Raw genomic sequence first — 25599 nt, forward strand, 5'->3', positions numbered from 1 at the left:
TATCAAATTCGAACATATCACCATGGAAACCAAAATGTGGAGTACCCCAAGGATCACTGCTGTCACTGACCCTTTTCAACCTAATGATGACCCCTCTAGCCAAATCCATATCCAACCAAGGTCTTAATCCTTACATCTACGTAGATGGTCACGATATACAACCCATTCAAACACGATCTAACAGAAATCACAAACTAAATCAAACTCGGCCTGCAAATCATGAACTCATGGGCAGATGCATTTCAACTAAAACTCAACACAGAAAAAAACACACTGTCGCATCCTCTCATCACAATACAATACAAACAAACCTACCAATATAAACACCCCAGACTACACCCTTCCTGTTTGACAGCCTGAAAATTCTCGGAGTTACAATCGACTGAAACCTCACATTAGAAAGCCAAGCGAAAACTACAACAAAGAAAATGTTCCACTCAATGTGGAAACTCAAATGTTCTTCCCGAGGGAAATTTTCCGCAGCCTGGTACAATCAATGGTGCTAAGTCACCTAGACTACTGCAATGCAATCTATGCCGGATGCAAAGAACAAATCATTAAACTCCAAACGGCCCAAAACACCACAGCCAGACTCATATTTGGAAAAACAAGATACAAAAGCGCCAAACCCTTATGAGAGAAACACTGACTCCCAATCAAAGAACACAGCGAGGCCCCAGTCTACATGGCAGACCACATAGACATACCAACCAGAAACACAAAAAGGTCAGCGCGCACATACCTAAATCTCCACTACCCAAGCTGCAAAGGACTATGGAATGCACTACCAGGTCGTGCATTGTTTCATGACGTTTAACAAACTTCCATAAATCATTAAAAACCAATTTGTTCAAAAAGGCATACCATAACGATCCAACCTAAACACCTGAACCTTGCAACACAACGAACCTTATACCAGAACTGGACAAAACTTTTAACTCTTTCTCCTTGACTACCTAATTTACTCTCACTCATGAACTTTAACGCTATACCACTCTGTATTTCTCATACTGGAATTGGCAATCGTCATCACGGTACTATGTAAGCCACATTGAGCCTTCAAATAGGTGGGAAAATGTGGGATACAAATGCAATAAATAAATTAGAATAATTGACTACAAAAGAAGTTGGGGAGGGTGGGTGGGAATGAGGGCTGAATTAGGTCTTGCTATGCCTTCTAGTCTGTTAATGCTGTGGCAGAAAATTCAGTTTTTAAAACTATGGGGAAAAGGGTACGGAGACGGCTAATGCTGTATTTTTTAAAAATTCTAACATTTTATCGATTTATCCTACAATTCCTCTTTTAAACCCAAGCACGGAGAAAAATGTCACTTACCCAGTGCAATGTCCTCTTCTCTCAGAACTTCTCAAAGTTAAATGGGACTTTCTCTCTCTCTCTTGTGTGGATTCCAGGGATACTGCTTCAAACAAATGCTTTGAAGCTAGCCTAGCAATCAGATTACCCTTAGTAACCTTGGCAAACTCCTTAACACCTAATTCAGATTTTGGCACAGAACGGTAGGCATGCTATATACAATCTGGGAGATAGAGTGTGCTAATTCATTGGCATATGCTAAGCTTTTAGTAAAAGGGCCTTTCTATGTGATCAAGTAAAATCACTACTAGATAAGGAGCCTAAAATAGATTGTCTTGTTTAGATAACTGCTGATTCAGTAAATATGCAAGAACATCTGAGGAAGTATTTCAAAGTAGAACATAAGTATATACATGAGAACATTTTTGATCAGTTTCTATTTTTTTAATTTTATAGATTTACAAATTAAACCAAGATTTAACTTTTTTGTACAGCAAATCTGAACTATAAACAATAATAAAAGGAAATGAACACCATATTAAAAAAACAACAACAAAAAAAAACCCCTCAGCTCAAGTCTTCTACACTAAAAGATCCAATACCAGGGAGAAGGAAAGAGAAACTACGGCTGCTCATTAGATTCTGACAGAGATGCAAAATAGTACCAAGTTTCACTAGCAATCCCCTCTTCATGGGTCAACATCGGGATTCTCACAGATGTGAAAAAATAGTCAAATTTCACAGGGTCCCTAGTTTTATCTATTCCCCCCCCCCCCCCCAATGCTTTTAGTAAGGGGCCCTGTGCTAGTGGCTGTTTTGGCCGTGCCAGGTCCGCTTTTACCGCAGCAGTTGAAAATAGCCATGTGGTAAGTTTGCACTTTGCCGTGCAGCCATTTCATGGGGAACACTTACCACCACCCATTGAGGCTCCTGCACTAACTGGGCAGCGTGTGACGCTGCCTGATTACCACCAGGTAACCACTTGTGGAAATAGCTTTCAATATTTCCGCTATTGCTGGAAATAGCATGTGCTGGGGGTAGAATTACTGCTGGCACCCATATTGGGCCGGTGGTAATTCTGGGTTGCCACACAGCAACCCTTTAGTAAAAGGGGTCCCTTTTTAGTTCTTGTTAGGTCATGGGAATTTTTGGTGCTATAATGTGGTTGTTTTTTGTTATTAATGCAAGCATGTACTTCATAAATAATGCATATATAACTGGAGTGAGCTTTCCTATCTTCAATTAGAAACAGATAGGAAAGCCTTCAACTAGAAGTTATAACATAGCATTTTAAGTGTGGTAGAGGAGAAACATTTTGTTCACAAAATGCTTGGGTTCATTTCTTTGCATTATCAATGAACTCCAAGGCCATGTTATCAGTAGATGAAAGGTATTGGTGGTAGATTAGCAGAGAAAGAAGCATACTCTCATTTTTAGTAAGGAGATGACTCTCTTTAAGGTTTAATGTTAGGCTGAAGGACCGTCTTACCCACTTAATCTGCATGACTTTACTGGTTGAGTATATTGAATGAAGTCTTGTTGCAGTTTGTTGCCTTGTGGACTCATCTGCAGCTCAATTTTCATATGTAATTTTTAGTATAGGATTTTGAAATGCCCCATTCCCCCAAATTGGGGAGATCTTCTCCTTACTCCATATGTGTTTCCTGGAAACAGTGGTTGGCTCTTTTAGTAGCTGAGTAGCTTGGGGGGAGTTCTATAAGTGGTGGTCAAAAATCAGCTCTATACACTATTCTATAAAGGACACTTCTGTATGAGCGCCCTTTTACATAAGAATAACCATACTGGGTCAGACCAATGGTCCATCTACCCAATATCCTGCTTCCAGCAGTGGCCAATCCAGGTCACAAGTACCTGGCAGAAACCCATTTAGTAACATTTACAGGCAATACCCACACCTAAAGTTGAGCACCGGAATTTATGCTATCTAAAACCTGGCTTACATACTGGCACCCAGCTTGTGACATTTCAGTGCAAATTTAATCAATAGAAATCAAACAAAATAAAACAAGGAAAAGAAAATAAGGTGATAACCTTTTTTTATTGGACATAACTTAATACATTTCTTGATTAGCTTTCGAAGGTTGCCCTTCATCAGATCAGAAATAAGCAAATGTGGTAGATGACAGTATATATGAGTAAAGCATCCAAGCATTTCATTGACAGTCTAAGGGTGGGGGTGGGTAGGAGGTATGCATGGGAACATCAAAGCATTTCAGAGATAGTCTAATAGGATGGGGGTGGATAGGTGAGAGGAGGGTGATAAACATAGCAATACAACTTTATGGTTTATAATGGGCTAGAAAACCCAGATCTTTAAGTCCTGTCTGTTGGGTGTCAAAATATTCAATCATTCTGACTTCAAAGGTCTTGCGTTCCTGTATTGTTTTAAAGTTACCTTTCAAGATTCTTACTGTGAAATCATTGGTACAGTGATCTGGTTTTGTAAAGTGCTGCCCCACAGGGGTGGGAACCAGGCTGGCACCAGCCATCTTCATGTGATGTCTATGTAAATTGAATCTTGTCTTTAGCATCTGGCCCATTTCTCCAATATAGCATCCTTCGTTACATTTTTTACACTGAATGATATACCACATTGGAAGATGAGCATGTGAAATATTCCTTTATGTTGAATATTTTTCCTTTGTGAATGACTTTGAGTGTAAATTCACACAGTGTGTTTACAATAGCACCAATTGTTGGAATGCCCCTGACTTGCCCATACCACTCCCATAGCCATGACCCCTTTTGAGTTGCACATTATGGGGGCCCTTTTAACGCAGGCTAAAAACCACTAGTGCGGGGCATAGTTGGGCATCACCCAGTAGTTCTGATATTTGCACATTTGCCATGCACTAAATACATAAATTGGTGCTTGGGAGCAGAAAGTAGGAATGTCCAGTGCTAATTGTTGGTACAGCTACATTGCCACGTACACGGGCTAATAGGAAAATTAGTTTTTTTATATTCCGCATAAAACTATGCAGATCACAGGGAAACATACCTAATCCCAAACAATACACAAAACATAAAAATCACAAAACAAATACCTCCTATCTTCTGCAAAGTAAATTGATCTCATAGACTGCTAACATATCCACAACTCTCAATTCTGAAAAGCTGAAAAGAATGGATTAAAAAAAAATTGGTATCTGTCGCCAGCCTAATCTGCATCAGCAAAGAAAAGAGTTCAACAAAGTTGGACCAGCAATAAGAGGTGTGGGTTTGTTTTTTTTTTTTTGCCTTTTCTTCAAACTTTTTTCACAGTGCTGGAATAGATAATCGGCATCAATCGATTTCAGCTCTGATTGGTTGATTAAATATTAAGAACTGTTCTCTGATAGTAATCGGATTCCAACTTCAATGCTTTGTGAATTAACAATAGTACTTTTAAAATGAATTCTCTCTTCCACTGGTAATCAATGCAAATCCCTCAAAATTGGGGAAATATTAAAAACATGTCTGCCAGATACCAACCTAGCTGCTGTATTCTGAACAGCCTGCAATGCCCTAATACTGAACTTTGCTAAACCTAAATAGAGGGCATTGCAATAGTCCAAACTACCGAACTCTGGGCAGTCAACCTAAAATCTTCCACTGGAATACAGCCCTTCAATGTAGCCATTAATAGACAACTGTAAAATGGGGGGCCATAGCATAGCCTCCGTGCACGGGAAAGCTCCGCTCTGGAGAAAACGCTGGCCATTTTGTTTATCTTGGCTTAGTAAAAGGGCTCTAATGGGATTTAGGTGCTCAGTGTTATAGTATGCAGGCAGTTGTGTGACACATCTAGATTACTGCCAAATCATAGTTAATGGCTTGTTAACTAATTTAGTTGCATGTGCATCTTGGATCCATGCCAAAATTGTGGTGCCATATATAGAATTCAGGGGTTCAACTTGAGTAGTTACATGCTTAAGGTTGTGTTGGCTTAACCCAGTTGGCTCCAAAACAAGGAATCTTTCTGTTGTTCATCCTGGAACCTTGTACAATGGTCTTTTGGTACCATTTGGCCAGATCATGTTGAAAATCATGTAGCATGAAATAATAATGCAGTTTAACTAACTCTAGCATCTTAGCTCAAATGTTGAGAGGATCTAATGATACAAGTGAGTTATCTGCAGCTGAAACGGCACCTTGCAATCATTCACAGTACTATAAAATTTTCCATTTGCCAAGTCTACTATGGTAGATTAAATCATTTCAGTTCTGGTGTCTAGTGTTAATGTTCAGTCTTACTGATGATGGTACCTACAATCAACACACTAACTTACAAACCAATTAGGTACTAGAAAGAGATTTGCTAAAGGAGATGAACTCTGGATGTATTAATGGGACTTGATCTGTGTCCATAAGAGCTGAATAGGTTTCTTTAATGCTCATTAAATGAGATGACACAGTGACTCTGGAGCTGCTCAGAATGGGATGCATTTAAAAAAAAATTAAAGAAGGAATTACCACAACTGTTGGCGTAATAGGCAAGTGTGTTCATGGGGAAAGCACTTGGGGTTCCCAGAAGCCCCAGATGTTTATGGAGCCTTCAGTAAGGTAAAATTGATGAGACCCATGAAAGCAGTTTATGACCGCTGTCTATAATGCAGAGCAGTGGTTCTCAACCGGTTTGTCCTCAGTAACTACTTGACATAAACAGCAGGCTTGTGCCTGCAAACTGGGAAAAGCAGAGATCCAGAGTCGGGTACTTGAACCCCCCCCCCCCCCCCCCCCCCCCAAAATGGTCATGTAGAAATGTTGCAGGTCTATCCGTAGGTTCTGTTCACTATGTAGTTTCTGAGTTGTATGTTTGCAGGGTTTTGTGTTCTGTAGCTGGCAATGAAGTTGGAGAGACTTTGTTGCTGTTGAGGTAACTCCAGAATTTGAATATGTATTTGTTTTATATGACAAGCTGTAAAGCTTGGTTCTGTGCTCTGTATAGACTCTAGAAGGGGTTAAAAGTTTGTTGGCAGTAGGTTTAAGGTGAATTTGCCCACCATTCAAACCATAACAAAAGAACTGTATGCATCACTAGCCAATTACCAGTCCCTGATATCACTGAAGGGGAAAAACTAAAAATGTAATAACTTTATGAAGTTTAACACTAAATTGTTTAAGAATATTATTTCCCTTGCATCATTTTAATATTTAGGAATTTAATTCACAGCTGAACTAAAGTGTTCAGTGTGCCTCCACGGAAGAAATGTTTTGAGACTGCCAACCCTAGAGCATGTGATTTGTGTTAGAGCTGTAGAATGTCTTAGCTTCCCTTCCCCCACCCCTCCTTCCCCATTGCATGAAAGAAGGGCATGCTTAAAACCCCCCAGTGCACAGTAATAAATGTGAAATGGATTGTGTCTTATTGTTTATGGATTAATTTTCCAAGTAAAACTTGTTAATAAAATTCTTAGTGCTTGTTTGGAAATATCTTCCATGATTTGATTTAACACATAGCGTTCCATGAAGATGTGCAACTCTATAGACAGGGGAAATACATAAATACAGACACAAGGTAACGGCTTTATTTCATTAGAGTTAATTTGTAGTAATTTTTCAGCTCACTTCAGTACAGAATAGTAAACAGTATAACATGAGAACAGATGCTATTTAAAAAAAAAATCTCTTGCCTTCCTCTTCACTTGATAAAGTTGAAAATGGTCTCTGGGGTGAATTGTATGCGTTAAAATTGAACTGGCATGTAAACAGGAGTGCAGTTGGTGGCTGTTTAGTCTAGAGAAAAGAAACAGCAGGTTTTAGCTAGAGGGGACAACAGCTTTATTTCCCTCTTGGTCCTCAACAACTAAGCAGATGTCCTACAATTATTATTTTACCTTTTAGTAATATATTATGCCTCTCCTATCCTCCCCAGGTATGTGGTTGCCTCTTTCACAGATGTGCAGGTACGTTTGTCCTAATTTGTTTGGGTTTTTACTCGGCGAATACTCTAGCTCCATCTACTGTTTCTCTTTGTGTGTGTGAGTGTTGTAAAAACAAACATCTGTTTATAACATGAGCACCGATCTACCATTTCCATTTTCCGCCTGAAATGCTCTGCAGTTTTCCTCTTAAAATATTGTTCCCTCACTGGTTCACTCATATATTTTTAATTTTTGGCCTATATGAAGGATTTGATCTTGGTAGCAGTGTTTCTTTGGACAGGTGAGGGCGGGGGAAATGGATTTACAGCCCAGAAAAGTGGAATTGCCAGGACAGCAGTAAACAATATTTATCTTCCCGCTAAAGACCTAAATTTCAGGTTTAGTTTGTTTTGAGTAGTGATACCCATGAAGTAGGATGTGGATTATCAACCAAGGTGATAGTGGGGGGAAACTTGTACACTTGTCTGTTAACTCAGGCTGGTCTTGCCACACATGCAGTCTGGGCACCAGCTAGCTGAGCCCAGGGCTCCAAAGAAAAATCCCCATTCACTAAAAACATTATGGCTTTTCTTGCTGCAAACAGACTGGAGCCAGAAAAAAAATCCGGCCGGATCTAGGGTTTTGAGCCTGGGCTGTTCCTCTCTCTCTCTCTCTCTCTCTCTCTCTCTCTCTCTTTTGAGAGAGAGAGAGCGAGCTTGGGAGTAAAGTTTCACACTTAACTCAAAAAGAGAGGAACTTTACTGCAACTCTCTACAACAGGTAGTTTATGGGAGGGGCATGTGTGGGCTGTAGGTATTCCGAAAAATTGCAGTGTTGTAGAATGTCTGTCAAGGCATGGGCATTTACACCAGGTTTTAGTTTGTGTAAATGGCTGAGCCAAAATATTAGTCATGGGGACAGGCATACATGTATTCTATAAACTGTGGCTAAGTAATTGAGGTTTATAGAACAGAGCTAAGAGCAGGGTTTTTCTTTTCTGCAGCACCATATATAGAAATCCCTCTTACAGGCCTAACTAAAAATGTTTTGTCATTAGTGGCTTAAATGCAATTGTAACTAATTTTGATTGATTTTTTTGTTGTTGTTCCGTCTACTGCACAAAGGCAATAGAATTTCTCAACTGAGCATTGCATTAATACCCCTATAGGTTCATTCAAGTTAAGCAGCTTATAAAAATGTACTAATTTAAGCCTGCCTACTTATCAAACATCTCTAGGTAGACACAAAGCACTAATAATTCCCAAGATTATGAAACATTTTAAGCCAGTAAATAACCTTTTTGCATCTAGAGCTAGAATACAAAAACATCACAAGATTTCTCTGGCTCTCGAACTAAAGGGGTTTTTCTATAAAGTGGATGCTAACACATTAAGCACTAATTATGCATGTAAATGATTAGAATAATGGCACTATAGCGTTATGCCATCTGGCATACACAGTGCTTCAGAAACCCATAATTTGGTACATCGGAGAGGAAACCTGCTGAATGGAAACTGGGTATAGGGGACATCGGCCAAAAAACCATGAGAATATGGAATGGTGTTGAGTAGGGATTCTCAACCCAGTTCTTAGGGGACAACCAGGCACTCAAGTTTTCAGGCTTCTTGCGATGAAATATTCATTGTGGGTATATCAAACTGGCTGGGTGTGAACTGAGATGAGAAATCTGCTTTGAATTAACCTGGTGGATGGTACGAGAGGCCTGTGAGGAGCAGAGGCCAAGTAGCCTGGTGGTTGGGTTTTTTTTTTTTTTTTAATGGAGAAAAGATATATACCATGTAAAGCCTTAACATCAACCAGAACTGTAACTTTAATGTGATACATAATATATAACCACTGATTTCACAAAGACTTAGGAGAAGTGTGCTTGGGCCTCTTGGGCCTGAGGAAGCTAGAGGACAGGTCAACATGGCACTAACATTTGGTCAAAAGCCAAGTGGAAGCATGACTTAAACACTACTAGTGTATCTAATTTACATATTTAATATGAAGCTCTACAATCCATAAAAAGGCACCTATTGAAGAAGCTTGGGGTAACAGGTTCCACATATGTTTTTTTTTTATTATTTATGTTTTTAATATTAGTCATATAACATAAATGCTTTAGAAATATCCAGAACGAACAAGAGTAGGAAATAGTTTTTAACACTTAAATTAAGGTAAACAGGAAATTAATCTCAAACACAATCCACAATAATTAGGCAAGATACAAGGAAAAAAAATGAAAAAACGGGAACTTATAAATCAAATCAATTAGAGCAGGGGAGTGCCGCCACTCGCAACCAATTTAACCAGCATAAAATTAACATGTGGGAGCATTCAGGGAAGCATCTCTTGCACCTTCCTTGGATATTAGAAATTCCTGCAATTTCTTTGGGTCAAAAAAAGACACATAATTGGTCAAATTAAGGGACGTCAAGCATCAGCAAGCCAATTTTAATACAAATGTTCCACCTAAAGCGAGTACTCTTGGTATTAAACCCAGGAATTCTCACTGCGTTTTTTTGTGTCTCCAGCTAAATCGGGGAAAAGCTGAACCTTAGATCCAAAGAAAGATGCATCCATATATCTGAAATATAATCAAAATATATTATTTCTGTCTGGTTCTAAGGCAAAAGTTACTAGAAGGGTTGTTCATTCAGGCCCTCATGATCAAAAGCAAACTCCGGCGCTAGAGGCTGTTAACGCCATACTAGCACCAGAGTTTGCAGCCGACCCATGATCAGCGCCCTCGAGCGCCTGAAACAACGCACTCGAGGGCTCTTAGAGCAAGTAGCATGTAGCATGCAAATGCATGCTAAACAGGGCTCAGCGCAATTAGCTTGCAAATGCATGCTAATCAGCGCTTAACATATTCATCCCCAATGATCAGCGGCCAGCGCGCCAAAGATTGGGTCACTGGCCGCAGCAAAATCAACGCCAGCTTCGAGCTGGCATTAGACTTTGCGGATCATTGGGGAGGAATGGTGAGCCCTGTCCAGCATGCAGTTGCATGCAGGCAGGTCCCCCGTTCCCCCCCCAAAAGTGAACGCGAACAGGGGGCTGGAGATCCGGAGGGTCTCCAGCCCCCCCCCCAAACCCCCACAAAATGTGGCAGGATGGGAGAGGGTTTGGTTTGGCCGGCGGCCATGACATTTTGTGGGGGTTTCGGGGGGGGCTGGACACCCTCCGGATCTCCAGCCCCCTGTTCGCGTTCACTTTTGGGGGGGAACGGGGGACCTGCCTGCATGCAACTGCATGCTGGACAGGGCTCACCATTCCTCCCCAATGATCCGCAAAGTCTAATGCCAGCTCGGAGCTGGCGTTGATTTTGCTGCGGCCAGTGACCCAATCTTTGGCGCGCTGGCCGCTGATCATTGGGGCCGAATACGTTAAGCACTGATTAGCATGCATTTGCAAGCTAATTGCTAAGAGCCCTCGAGCGCAAGCCCTGAGCATTGTTTCAGGCGCTCGAGGGTGCTGATCATGGGTCGACTGCAAACTCTGGCGCTAGTATGGCGTTAACAGCCTCTAGCGCCGGAGTTTGCTTTTGATCATGAGGGCCTCAGTTACTACTTCTAGATAGCTCTTCATAATTCAGTCAGATTTAATTCAGGTTGAGGGTTCACGGTTGGAGTTCTGAATCCATTTATATATTGGGCTTTGACTATGGGTGGAAAACACTCCGCTGGAATTCCCAATATTTCTCCAAAATATCTTTTCAGCCTTTCTGTAGCAGGAATTAATGGTGATTTAGGAAAATTTAAAAATCTCAGGTTATTCCTCCTGCCATGATTATCTAAATATTCAAGCTTCCTAGCTTGAATATCTCTCTCCCTGATGACTGCCGTTGTAAAGCTCTGCAATTTTTTAAGTTCACCTTCTAGTAGTTCAATTTTGGCTTCTTGAAGATCTATTTTCTCAGACAAAGTCTGATGTAATTGTTTTAAATCAGAAACTTCTCCCCTAAAGGAGTTAGTTACTGGAGAAGGGAAGAGTTCAAACCCTGTATTGCATCCCACAGGACTTCCATAGTCACCACAGCCGGCTTTCTATATCCCCCAACTCCAATGGAGGCAGCTCCCAGGTCCAAGGAGGAAACAGGCTTATTTGCCCGCATATCCTTAGTTGTTGAAACTTGTAGGGGCGAGTCCTCCAGCAGCTTGGGAGAACTCCTCTCTGGGCGTCTCACAAGGCTGTTCCTCAGCCAACGCCAAACTGCTTCTGGGCCATGGTTGAGCTGTGTTGGAGGGGGGAGCTCTGTTGGAGGGAGGAGTAAACGAAACCCCCTCTACGCTGCGATCTGCCGATGACATTGCGAATCCAACTGAAGCGGGTGGCGGCATTTCCAGCATCTGAACGCTGAACTTCTCTAGCATCATCTGTCGCAGGGTAAGGTTTTCTCCAGGGTTGGAGTAGGGCTGGCCCCTGGTTTTTCCTTTTCTTTTCCCCATGTGTAACACGGGAAAAACTCCAATACGTCAGGCAGAAACGTGGAGGGTCAGGAGCTCAGAGGCATGACTGCTCAAGAAGCCATCTTGCCTTCAAATTCTCCACATATGTTATGATTTAACCAAAGGACTTTGTTTCCAACTTTGGCATTGTTAGAATATACATTTAAAAATAAGTGGACTATTTTGAGGAGGGGGAAGGGCTCGGGATAAAACCTCCTCTTCTGTACCTGTTCTCTCCTGCATGTATTTGCCCACTTTCAACACCTGGAAGTTGAATGTTGAAAGTTCCAAATATAATAGCTTTATTATAACGCTTGCACAACATGTGAAAGATTTATTTTCCTTCTAGACATGGCTAGAACTTGGGAACAAACAGAGAGCAACAGCTGCCACAAGCATAAATGACAAAAGTTCTCGCTCGCACTCTGTGTTCAGCCTGACTATGAAACAGACTAAGGTGATGTATAGCAGTGAGTGTCTCTCTCTCCCCCCTCCCCCTCCCCAACAGTTTCCTAGTATTAAAACGCTAGGGCTAGATGTAGGAAGGGTTATGGAGAGTTTCTATCTAATAGAATAAAATATTTTTGCTTTGGTACATTCCTACCTAGGCTTCTGAAAACATTTGATATTTGTGGTCTTATAGACCACATAATAACTGCTTAAGTGAGAATGACTAAACCAACATTTCATGGGTGGCTCATGGTGACATCCTAAGTATTTCAGGATGTCACCATGAACTGCCCATGAAATGTTGGTTTAGCCATTCTGGTGTACAGAACTGGTGTACAGCCAGGGCTGAAAGTTTGTTGAAGTACTGAAATATAATTTGTTTCCTTATCTGAATAGCTTGTCAAAGCAGGCATGTAGTGGCCAATATGAGGGAGTCACAGCACATACAGTACTTCCCTGCAAATTTTCCATCTCCTCCCACCCAATAAATATGGGTGGGAGGAGGAAATGGAAAAATTCCATCAATAAGCTAGGCTAGCATTTTCCTGGATGGCATCTACTGCATCCCGCATGTCCATGAATGTGTTATCTAGGCGCTTGTAAGCCTGTGCAGATATAGCTACTACCTCTTGTGATTGATTAAAAAAAATCTGTCTCTTCAGAGAGAACATCTAGATGGAGAGGTTCTTGAGCACATGGTGATGAGCCGTGTAAACCTGGTGGACCTGGCAGGGAGTGAACGCTGTGATTCTGCACAGACCAGTGGAATAAGATTGAAGGTTTGTTTTCATGTATTATGTTCATCCTCTATCTAGTATAATACATGTAAGTTGTAGGATCAGTGACCATAGAGCCAATATCCAATTCTAAATGGTAGGATCTAGTCTACAAACTTTCTGGACATAGAATATAACTCTCGGTTGTGGGTTTTTTGTTTTGTTTTGGTTTTTTTTTTCAACTGTGCTACCTATTAAGTAATTGTATTTTTTTAATAACCTCCTCTTGGCAGGAAGGGATGCTTATACTTTTGCTTCGGGGAAAAAGATTGTGTTGGAGGCAAAAACACATAGTAAAACATTTTTTAGGTATATTAAAAGCAGGAATCCATCAAAAGACCGCTAGATGGCTGAGGGGTAAAAGGGGCAATCAGGGAAGACAAAGCCATAGTGAAGAGATTAAATGAATTCTTTGCTTCGGTCTTCACAGAGGAAGATTTGGGAGAGATACCGGTGCCAGAAATGGTATTCGAAGCTGATGAGTCAGAGAAATTGAATGAACTACCCCAATCACTCTCTTCCTTCTTCCCTCTTCCCTTCCTTGACCGCCACACATTACCAACTATATCTGTTATCCTGATATGATGATGTTAACAAATCTATGTTAGCCACATTGAGCCTGCAAATAGGTGGGGGAATGTGGGATACAAATGCAATAAATAAATAAAAATAAAACTGGAGGATGTAATGGGGCAGTTCTACAAATTGAAGAGTAGCAAATCTCCTGGAATGGATGGAATTCATCCCAGATAGAACTGAAAAATGAACTTGCAGAGCTACTGTTAGAAATATGTAATTTATCCTTAAAAGTGGTACTGGAAGATTGGAGGGTGGCCAATGCAACACGATTTTTTTTTTGTTTTGTTTGTTAAAGGTGCCAGATAAGATCCGGGAAATTTATAGACCGGTGACTATGGTGCTGGGCAAAATGGTAGATAAAGAACAAAATTACAGAGCATGTTCCAAAGCATGGATTAATGAGACAGTCAACATGGATTTAGTGAAGGGAAATCTGCAAATCTAATACATTTCTTTGAAGGGGTGAACAAACATGTGGATAAAGGGGAGTCGGTTGATATTGTCAGTGCTTTTTTTGTAGAAAAAAAGGTGCCGGTACTCATTGTGGGCGGGGTCACCACACATGGCACCGCCCCTATTATAGCCACACCCACATTAGTCACACCCCTTATACCAGCCATGGCACATATAAACAGACATCATTGAAAATATTAAACTAGTATAGGAGAAAAAATAATGTGATTTCTTTTCATTATAAATAATTTCTGTAAGCTGTTACAGCTCCAGTATACCCAATGCAAAATAAGACAAATTCCAAACACTAAAATGAAAATAAAATGATTTTTTCTACCTTTGTTGTCTGGTGACTTTGTTTTTCTATCCATATTGGTCCCAGTCTCTGATTCTGCTGCTATCTGTTCTCTTAACTCCATTTCCAGGGCTTCCTTTCCATTTATTTCTTTACTTTCTTCCTTTCTTCTTCTTTTGTTGCCCTGCATCCATAAGTAAAAGCTGGGTCCTCCTCCATGGAATTGACTGGAGGAGGTATAACATGGATCCAGCTTTTGCCTATTTTCTCCATCCATGTGCAGTTTTTCTCCTCTTCCCTTTCCCTCATCTCCATCCATGTCCATCTTCTTTTTTCTTTCCTCCCCTCCATTCATGTCCAGCACTTCTCCTCTCTCCGTCCCTCTATCCATGTCCAGCATTTCTCATCTCTCTTCCCTCCTCTGTATCCATATAAAGCAATAATTCTCTCTCCCCTCTCCTCCATCCAAGTCAGCATTTCTCCTCTCTCCTAGCCAACTCCTCCATCCATCCATGTCCAGCAATTCTCCTCTATCTCCTGCTCTGCTCTCCATCCATTTCTAGTATTTCTCCTCTCTCCCCTCTCATCCATGTCCAGCAATTCTCTCTTCCCTGTCCTCCCCTCCCTGTCCAGCGATTCTCCTCTCTCCCCTCCATGTCCAGCAATTCTCTCTTCCCTGTCCTCCCCTCCCCATCCAGCGATTCTCCTCTCTCCCCTCCATGTCCAGCAATTCTCTCTTCCCTGCCCTCCCATCCCATGTCCAGCAATTCTTTCTCCCCTGCCCTTCCCTCCCATCCCATGTCCAGCAATTCTCTCTCCCTTGCCCTTCCCTCCCATGTCCAGCAATTCTCTCTCCCCTGCCCTTCCCTCCCATGTCCAGCAATTCTCTCTCCCTTGCCCTTCCCTCCCATCCCATGTCCAGCAATTCTCTCTCCCCTGCCCTTCCCATGTCCAGCAATTCTCTCTCCCCTGCCCTTCCCTCCCATGTCCAGCAATTCTCTCTCCCCTGCCCTTCCCTCCCATGTCCAGCAATTCTCTCTCTCTTGCCCTTCCCTCCCATCCCATCAATTCTCTCTCCCCTGCCCTTCCCTCCCATCCCATGTCCAGCAATTCTCTCTCCCCTGCCCTTCCCATGTCCAGCAATTCTCTCTCCCCTGCCCTTCCCTCCCATGTCCAGCAATTCTCTCTCCCCTGCCCTTCCCATGTCCAGCAATTCTCTCTCCCCTGCCCTTCCCATGTCCAGCAATTCTCTCTCCCTTGCCCTTCCCTCCCATCCCATCCCATGTCCAGCAATTCTCTCTCCCCTGCCCTTCCCTCCCATCCCATGTCCAGCAATTCTCTCTCCCTTGCCCTTCCCTCCCATCCCATGTCCAGCAATTCTCTCTCCCCTGCCCTTCCCATGTCCAGCAATTCTCTCTCCCTTGCCCTTCCCTCCCATCCCATCCCATGTCCAGCAATTCTCTCTCCCCTGCCCTTCCCTCCCCTCCCATCCCATGTCCAGCAATTCTCTCTCCCTTGCCCTTCCCTCCCATCCCATGTCCAGCAATTCTCTCTCCCCTGCCCTTCCCATGTCCAGCACTTCTCTCTCCCTTGCCCTTCCCTCCCATCCCATGTCCAGCAATTCTCTCTCCCCTGCCCTTCCCATGTCCAGCACTTCTCTCTCCCTTGCCCTTCCCTCTCATCCCATGTCCAGCAATTCTCTCTCCCCTGCCCTTCCCTCCCATTATTTCCAGCGATTCTCTGCCTCTCCCCTGCCCTCCCATCGACGTGCGATTTTTCCGTCCCTCCCCTGCCCTCACCTCTCCCATATCCAGCGATTCTTCGTCCCCCAGCGTCCTCCTTCACCGCCTGCCAGCCAGCGTCGGATGCAGAAGTGAACGGTGCAGGCAGCGATTGGCTGGCAGCGTCGTAGCTTCCCTCTGCAAGTCCCGCCTACAACTTCCTGTTTACGCATAGGCGGGACTTGCAGAGGGAAGCTACGACGCTGCCAGCCAATCGCTTCGCTGCCTGCACCGTTCGCTTCTGACTCCGACGCTGGCTGGCAGGCGGTGAAGGAGGACGCTGGGGGACGAAGAATCGCTGGATATGGGAGAGGTGAGGGCAGGGGAGGGACGGAAAAATCGCTGCACGTCGATGGGAGGGCAGGAGAGAGGCGGAGAATCGCTGGAAATAATGGGAGGGGAGGGGAGGAGGAGAAAAAGGTGCCGGTACGCCGTACCGTTGCGTACCGGCACAAAAAAAGCACTGGATATTGTGTATCTGGATTTTCAGAACCTGAATTATAGATACATCTTGCAAGGTTCCACGTTAGGAGTCACCGACAAAGAAAGGGTTCTAGGTGTCCTCATTGATATGTTGAAACCTTCCGCTGCTGCTGCGGCTAAGAAAGCAAATAGAATGTTAGGTGGTATTAGGAAAGGAATGGAAAACAAAAATGAGGATGCTGTAATGCCTTTTTATCGCTCCATGGTGCGACCGCACCTTGAATATTGTGTTCAATTCTGGCCGCCGCATCTCAAAAAAGATATAGTGGAATTAGAAAAGGTGCAGAGAAGGGCGACGAAAATGATAAATGGGATGGGACGACTTCCCTATGAGGAAAGGCTAAAGCAGCTAGGGCTCTACAGCTTGGAGAAAAGATGGTTGAGGGGAGATATGATAGAGGTCTGAGTGGAGTTGAACGGGTAGATGTGAAGCGTCTGTTTACTCTTTCCAATACTAGGACTACGGGTCATTCAATGAAGTTACAAAGTAGTAAATTTAAAACAAATCTGAGAATTTTTCATCACTCAACGTGTAATTAAACTCTGGAATTCATTGTCAGAGAATGTGGTAAAGGCGGTTAGCTTAACAGAGTTTAAAAAAGGTTTGGACGGCTTCCTAATGGAAAAGTCCATAGACCATTATTAAATTGGGACTTGGGGGAAAATCCACTCTTTCTGGGATAAGCAGTATAAAATGTGTTTTGTACTTTTTATGGGATCTTGCCAGGTATTTGTGACCTGGATTGGCCACTGTTGGAAACAGGATGCTGGCTTGATGGACCTTTGGTCTGTCCTAGTATGGCACTACTTATGTACTTATGCTCCCTTCTTCCTCAAACCCACTTCCTTTGTGGCATGCATGTGTTTAGTGTACTTTATTTGCCTGGCTTAAGTGACTTGTATCTTAGTGGCGTTCAAGATACTGATCCACTTAGCTGTTAGAGGACATACTATATAACGTGTAATAGCTTGGCTCTAAGGCCCTGGAGATAGAGATTTCCAATGCAGTGGCTTTTTAATTCAACCGGCTTGGGACATACAGCGAAGTTGGCAAATTTACATATTTAATACAAAGACCTCAAATTTAATTCCAGCTCTTGAACTAAAGCATCTCATCACTGGCCCATTTGTACAGATTCATGTGGCCATCACCAGATAATAGGCTGGTGCTATTTCACTACCTCCAGCAGATGGTAAGGTAGATTTTTTTTTTAGACTGGTGCTGGCTCTAGGCCATAGGCGGTTGGTGGCCCAACTGTTTGGGGAGGCTAATGGGGGTGGGGTTAGGGGTGGGGCCAGGGGTGGAGCTTAAATCCATAATTGTCTGATAACACACAGAAAAAAAATAAAAATAAGTCACAATTAATACCTTTTATTAAATTTAGATATTAGCTATGTATCATATGTCAAAGAATAAAGTGGTTGCTCAAAGCATATACTAACCACAATCGCTCAACTGCAAAACACTATGCACAACTTTGTGCAAAAACACACTCAGAACCTTACTGTACCATAAATATTACACTGGGCAGAACCTAATACACCAATATACCACCCATACGGAAAATGCAGACCGTCAACAATATGAAACAAGGGATCATGATACGTGTAGAGCCACAAAACACCCTAATTCATGTTTAATGTGGGATAAAATGCCTTTAAGTAAATAAATATAAACTTTTAATGTTGAGAACCTAATTCTCACAGTGGACATATTCCAAACACTATAATGAAAATAAAATGATCTTTTCTACCTTTGTTTGGTGACTTTGTTTTTCTGATCATGCTGGCCCAGTATCTGATTCTGCTGCTATCTGTCCTCATAACTCTGTTTCCAGGGCTTCCTTTCCATTTATTTCTTTACTTTCCGCCTTTCTTCTTCATTTCTTGCCCTACATCCGTAAGTAAAAGCTGGGTCCTCCACAGACTTGACTGTCCAGTGGATCTAGCTTCTGCCTATTTTCTTCCTCCATGTGTAGTTTTTCTCTCTTCCTTTTCCCTCATCTCATCTCCTTCCTCACTCTTCCCTCCCCTCCATCCATGTCCAGCAACCCTCCTCTCCCCTCCATCCACCAATGTCCAGCAACCTTCCTTAAGTACAGTGCAAAATATACAGATAGCAGATTTTAATTCCCAAAGCTGACAAATTTCAATCAATAAATGGAAAATAAAATTATTTTTCTACCTTTATGCCTGGTAATGCTATTTTTCTAAGCATAGTAGGCTCATTCTCTCTCTCTCTTCCTTAGATCACTGTCCAGGGCCTCCTGTTCATTTTGCCATGTTATATTTTCTCAATTTCTTCCACTCAGACATTGATTTTTTTTTCATGCTCATCTTCCCCCAATACATTTTTTGCCTCTCAAACTTTATCCCTCTTTCTCATCCTCCAGTCTTCCAGCTCCCTCTTTTTACTGCTTTTATCTAGCTCTGCATCTCTTTCCCCACCCATTTCTAACATCTCCCCTCTCTCCTTTTTCCTTTCCATCGATGCCAAGCATCTCTCCTTTCTTCCCTTCCTTCTTGCCCTGCATCTCTTCTGTTTTATTTACCCCTTTCTAGACCCCCGCTGGACCCTTGTCCATGGGGGTGAAGAGAGGGTTCCAGAAGGCTCAAAATAAGTCTCTTTTTAATATGACCTCTACCTTCTGACTCCTGACATCTAAGAGCATCTTTGTGCATCTGCTCTCCCACATAATGTGTTAATGAGTAGGAGTTTACTTGCTTATGTGGATATTATAGAGGATAATTTATCTGTGTAGGTGTATTAGGAGAAAAAAGTATGTAGCCAAGAAATAGATACAGACAAGGGAGATAGGTGTTAATATTGATTTTATTCTTACCTAATTGCAACTTTAATCAATCTGGCACGCTCATCAAAGTCTCAGGTTAACCGACCGTAGTTCTGCCCTCTGGGTAGAGTTGGGGAATTCTCCAAACTCCTCCCAGATTCACACTTCTTAAATACCCTTTTTTCCTCATTAATACAGTATATTTTATTATGCAAATCTTAGTTTGCTAACCACAAGCTAGATCGGAAGCCCAAATCTCCCCCTTCTTACAATTTCACAATAACTGTCACATCCTGAGTGATAAACAACTCTTCTAAAATGCAGGGACAAGTATCCATTTTATGAACAAGAACTCCATTTTAAATTCAATTGCTTGACCTAACTTTTAGCTATTCAAGTCATTTAATTCTTCATCTAAACTTTAAAACTATATTTGGAAGTTACACCTGATCCTGATTAGGCTTGTCAGTTAGGCCCTGCTTCAGCAAGTACCCAGTTGCAAAGCCATCAGATTTTCTGGCCTGGTCAGTGCTCCTTTGCAGCCTAGGCTCTATGGCTCTGCCCACCACTATTCCAGTGGAGGGGTCTCTAGCTGTAACATATATTAACACTTCCTAGTTTTCTCTTCCCCCTTCCTTCTTGCCCAGCATCTCTTCCTGGTTTTCTCTTCCACCTTCCTTCCTAACCAGCATCTCCCTGATTTCTCTTTCCACCTTCCCTCCTCTCCAGCACCACCCCCTGATCTTTCCTCCCACCTTCACTCCTCTGTGCACAGCATGAACCCCCCATTTTCTTTCTCACATTTCTCCATGCCCAGCATGTCTACTACTACTACTTGAAATTTCTAAAGCGCTACTAGGGTTACGCAGCGCTGAACAATTTAACATAGGACAGTCCCTGCTCAAAGGAGCTTACAATCTCCCCTTCCACCATGTTCCCCGATCTTCCTTTCCACTGTCCATGCCCAGAATGTTCCCCAATCTCTCCTCCCCCATTCTTCTGTGCACAGAATGCCCTCAAACTCCCCTTCCACAATATCCAGCATGCTCCTCCAATCTCCATTTCCTTCTTCCTTTTTCCCAATCTTTCCTCCCACCTTAATGTCTCACTCTGATCTCCCATTTCCACTTTTCTCCTTGCCCAGTATGTTCCATTAATCTCCCTTTTCACCTTTCTCCATGCACAGCAAGTCGCTCGATCTCGCTTCTACTCTCGTTATTAAAGCCTGAGGCGTTCTCCCTCCGACGCCGGCGAATCAGCAATGCACATAGCCAGCCTTAATCTGCCTGCGTTGGAGCATCTCCCTCAGACGCGTCCCACCTCCTCTAATTCAACTTCCTGTCTTACGCAGCGATGGGACGCGTCTGAGGGAGACGCTCCGACACAGGCAGATTAAGGCTGGCTATGTGCATCGCTGATGTGTCGGAGGGAGAACACCTCAGGCCGAGACGAAGTGATCACGCGGATGGATGGGTGAGAGTGGGGTGGGGGTGCAAGACTCACGCAGGAGGGGGGAGGGAGGAGGCAGAGACCGCCGGTCACTACAGCATTTTGGCTTAGGCACCATCTCTTTTAAAGAGCAGTCCACGATTGGGCTGGGGAGGCTTAGTCTCCCCAAGCCTCCTATACGGGGCGCCTATGCTCTAGGCTTAACTCTCCGATGCCCAGGCTTTCTAGTCTACTGCTGTGGTTGAGCCTAATGGCCACTCCTAGTCCATCAGCCAGGACAGTCAAAACAAAAAGCTCTGGCTCCACAGTCCCCAGCTAGCACTTAAGGGTGCTTGCTGGGTGGTGGTCAGACTTGGTCCCTACATGGCCCTTGCAACTTTTGTTTCCATCCTGTTCAGGGAAAGTAAGAATGGGGGGTGGCAGGGGAAGCAAGCAAGCAGTGCTAAGCCACCTCTCAAAAACCTGAGGTGTGCTGGCAGCCCAACTACATGGAGCAAGAAGCTTAGCACAGCTGCCAGTTCCCTGATTGGCACTGGGGGATGGGGAGGAGTTGAGCCTTTTTTTTTTTTAGTATCCAGTTTGTCCTCTGCTGTTCGTTTTCTTATCCTGTATGAGAAGGATCTCATGAAGGAGGATCTTGTGTGTCACACTGACACTCTTGGCCCTAACTGGAGACTATGGAAATAATGCAAACTCAGGGTTTGCACCAGGAGGGTGGAGCAGCCCAGAGCAGCTCTGGGTTAAAATGGTTCCAAGGTTGGAACCCTTGGGTGCATTGGTAACCTGGATGATTCCTCTTGTCTAAGAGATACAGCATCAGCTGTGGGTTCAAACCCAGATCCTTTGCAGTTAGAGAAAACATACTACCTGGTCATTTGGCTGTCTAGGCAGGAAGAGCTTGCCAGTCTAACTGAGGCTATCTAGGAAGCACTGAATTTCTTTCATCTGCACTGTGGCCAGATGACGGTCTCTTCTTGAAGGTCTGGTGTGACTTCCCCTCTAGAAAGCACTTGCATATATGATGCTGGTGAAGTGGGAGACAGGAGCAGACAATCTACAAATGCACAAGTAGAGGGAAAAATCAATGGAGGAAATTTGCATGGTAAAGAGGCAGTGTAATCTGTATGAATCCTGCTAATTAGAGTAGATTGCTGCCTCAATATTTATCAATTTGGAGGGAGTAACAATGAGGGAGTGGAGGATCTCTCAAGCCCTCCTGTAAAGGTCTGGGTGAAGAGCACCCATATGCCAGGGAGCAGCTGGAAATCTCCCCTCACTATAATCTAGTTGGAAAATGTGTGACCAGCTCAGGCCATGACCAAACTCTGTCCTCTACACATATATGGAGCCCTTTCTAAAATCACCATCTAATTGAGGATGTCATTTCCACTTAATGCTTGAATTTCCACTTGGAAATAACAAACAAGGTTTCTAGAATAACTGCCTTCATCCATTCATCCATGGATGCCCAAGTAGTAATTTCAAATTCGAGTTTCAAATGTTTTGGATTAACTTGGCAAACAAGTTTTTGGTGTGCATATTTTTGTTGCTGAAGGAAAAGGTGATGACTACCTATGCTGGACTAGATGGCAAACTTTAGATATCTTGTTTCTATAGTTCATACTGTACATGGAAGTTCCTCCTATTTCTTTTTAAAGCACCAAAAAATAATTTTATCTTGAAAGAAAAAAACCTCCTAAGTAGTTGCCAGAAGTTACTACAGAAAATGTTTGATTGGTCTGCAGATAGTACTGATAACTTGTTGCACTAGACAATATACTGCAGAGTATTGTCATATTTGATTACTAGTAGCTCAGTGTAAAGGTTTGGTATTTACATGTGTCCCAAGGCAGAAACTAAGTTTTTCACACAAAGGCAAAGGGGAGGCCAGGACAATTGCCCTAGATGTATGTCTCTCCCCAATCCCTAAACCAGCCCAGCCACTGTTAAGCTTGGAGCACAAAACTGTACATCTGGAGATGGATTAATCTATCACTTAGATGTAACCTTGAGCAAGCTGTTTAATTTCCCCACGTGTTCTCTAGGGCTGGTGCTTGTAACCAGGCAATGATGCTTGGTATACCAATAGAAATGTTGCTTGTATGTTGCATATGAAAAAAAAAAAAAAAAAAAAATATATATATATATATATATATATATATATATATAAAATCAAATGTTAACTTAATGGTTTTGAGACTCTTCCCCCCCCCCCCCCCCCCCAATTGGACATTCTGGAATCCTTTCCTCTTATAAAGAAACCCTTTTAAGTATCAAAACTACTAAAGGTGTTTGGTGGGGGGGGGGGGGGGGGGTTGTTTAAGCACTAATTCAATCATTCTGCTTTCAAGCTCCATTCGCTTTAAATGGGCACCCTTCATTAGGCAAGTAATAGGATACTAATGCAGGCTCAAATCTACAGCTGCTTAAAAAAAACCCTCTGATTGCAACCCTTATTTTGTTCAAGTCGGATATACAATGTGTGTGTCATGCATGGTTATGCTTCAGTGTTTGTGGTCTTTTTTTTTTTTTTTTTTTTTGTTCATTTCAGGAAGGTGCTAGCATTAACAAGTCTTTGCTGACTTTGGGGAAAGTGATCTCTGCTTTATCTGAGATGTCTCAGTCAAAGAGAAAGATATTCATTCCATACAGAGATTCCATCCTTACCTGGTAACGTATCATAAATCAGAAAAAGGGATAAATCACCAGGTCAGATCTACAAATAATTCTAGGCATCATGCAAGTATTTGTAGAGTATCTTTTAACAGAAAACCCCGGTTACACAGTCCAACTTGAACCAAAGCCGTATCCCTTGCAGCATTGCACAAAGTGTATTTACCATTCATTTCCACTGGAGGGTGTGCAAAGATGACTTAAGAACATGTTTAAAGTCTTTGACTCTGCTGTTTTGCTTTACGGATGTGTATTTCTGACGGTGCTGATCAATATGAAATATGTATGCTTAATCAGTTACATTGCTCTGTCATTTAGGCCTTTTCCATGACTGTTTCTACAGCCATAACTAAGACAAATTCTTTGCAGTGTGTCCTGAAATCCTCAAGGAACAGGGGACAATGAAATCTATACTGTGTATTTTACACTAAAGTGTGCTATACAGGTAGGTGATGGACTGGCTCAATACCATGCAGAAAGGCATGTAGACCAAGGGAGGGCAACACTTTATACAGAGGGCCACAAGAATATCAATAATACCCCTAGAAGACCGTATCGTATCTTAGAACCAAAGAATGCAGAGGACCATGGATCTTTTGTGATACATTGTTTTTAATAAGTAAAAATTTTAACAAAAATGATGGTAACATTCTGCTAGAATGGCTATTCTGAAAACAAATTGTGACATAAAGTATGTAAAATTACCATAACTCTAGCTAATCACATTTTCTGTGTACACAACCCTTTGTCTCAGGAGCCACACAAAATTCAATGGCAGGCTGCATTTGGCCTGTGGGTCTCAGAGACCAAGGCAGCTGGATATTAGACATGGGAGAGGTTGGGTCCATAGATTTGGAAATCTGTGTGCTTATTTATACATGGTGGCAGAGATCGAAAAGATTTTCTCTTTCAATCTGCTTTTGATGAGGCAGGTGGTGGTGGTTTGTATTCTGCAGCTATCCTTGGTATCTGGTGTACAGGAACACTTTTTTTTTTTTTTTTTTTTTAAAGTTACATTTCCTTTTCTCATTTTGATTTTGTAACTTTTTTTTCCCAATAGTATCCCAAACCAGCAGTTGTTATGGATGATATATCTTTTTTTTTTTTTTTTTAAATCTGTAAAACCAAGGGAAAAGCAAGTGTCCACATCCAGATTTCTCTTTTCAAGTCGGCTCCCCCCCCTCCCCCCCCCAGCAGGGATAAGTATTGGCAAAATAAGTTATCTAGAACTGGGCAGATTGAATTGGGCCTATTTGTCCTCTTTCTTTCTTCCCTCCTGTCTGCCTGCCCTGCTAAGGGACAGACACTGTCCATAGTATGTGGAACTGAATTAATGGAAATTTGTGACCATTCTAGAGAAATTGAAAAATTTTATATAGAGCTCAACTTGTCCTTGTGATGGTTCACACCACCTTAAGATAAGAACTGGACAAATGGGAGGGGGGGGGGGGTGAGGCTGGAACTAAAGAAAAGAAGGCTTCTGAGGTAAACGTGAAACATGATATACCATTTTTTGCAATGGAATTTTAATTTTACATAACTTGTTGTTTTTAAGGCTTTTGAAGGAGAGCCTTGGTGGTAACTCTAAAACAGCTATGATGGCCACTGTTGGACCAGCAGCTATGAATGTTGATGAAACGCTGAGCACACTGCGCTATGCCAGTCAGGCACGCAACATCATAAACTCTGCAAAAATCAATGAAGATGCGAATGCTAAACTTGTTAGAGGTACCAAAAAAGCTACTTTGGTTACTCTTTTTCGAGACCAGAACATCTCATAAGTCGAGCTACTGTGGAAAATTTGTGCACAATATTTTGCATAAATTACCTTCACATACTTTTTGTGCTTGAAGACTTAACACTCTCAAAGCTTAGTTTTGTCTGCATTTTCAGTATTTGGTTACACTCCAGTTTTTGAAGTTTGCCAAGTGCCCATGAGACTGCAAAGTCTAGGTTTTATAAGAGGACTCCAATTTTTGCATGGTGGGGGAGGGGTGCTCCTTTAACTTATGTGTGGAAAATTATTCTAGAACTTGGCGATAGCATTTGCATAGTCTGCAGGTGGATGCTCTGAGGTAGTTTAGGTGGAGCTCATAGTCTCTCATCACCACATCATCCAGAGCAGGTATAATTTCTGTGTAAGATGGGACAGTTCTGGGAGCTCATTCCCTAAAGGCATATAGGGGCCCTCTTACTAAGGGGCAGTCTGGCATTTCTTTCCATCCTGTGCCT

At 42.5% G+C, this 25599-nt stretch overlaps 1 protein-coding gene across 1 annotated transcript in view; it reads left to right on the forward strand.

Moving 5' to 3' along the window:
- Positions 1–25599, forward strand: part of LOC115473197 (kinesin-like protein KIF14) — a 122454-nt gene that overhangs the window by 30110 nt on the left and 66745 nt on the right. Inside the window, exons 7-11 of the mRNA XM_030207959.1 lie at positions 7194–7224; positions 11986–12093; positions 12749–12865; positions 23246–23364; positions 24923–25095. Coding sequence (XP_030063819.1) covers positions 7194–7224; positions 11986–12093; positions 12749–12865; positions 23246–23364; positions 24923–25095 — 548 coding nt within the window. The remainder of the gene's footprint in view (positions 1–7193; positions 7225–11985; positions 12094–12748; positions 12866–23245; positions 23365–24922; positions 25096–25599) is intronic.

Source organism: Microcaecilia unicolor, chromosome 6 (genome assembly GCF_901765095.1).
Source record: "Microcaecilia unicolor chromosome 6, aMicUni1.1, whole genome shotgun sequence".
Taxonomy (NCBI): Eukaryota; Metazoa; Chordata; class Amphibia; order Gymnophiona; family Siphonopidae; genus Microcaecilia; species Microcaecilia unicolor.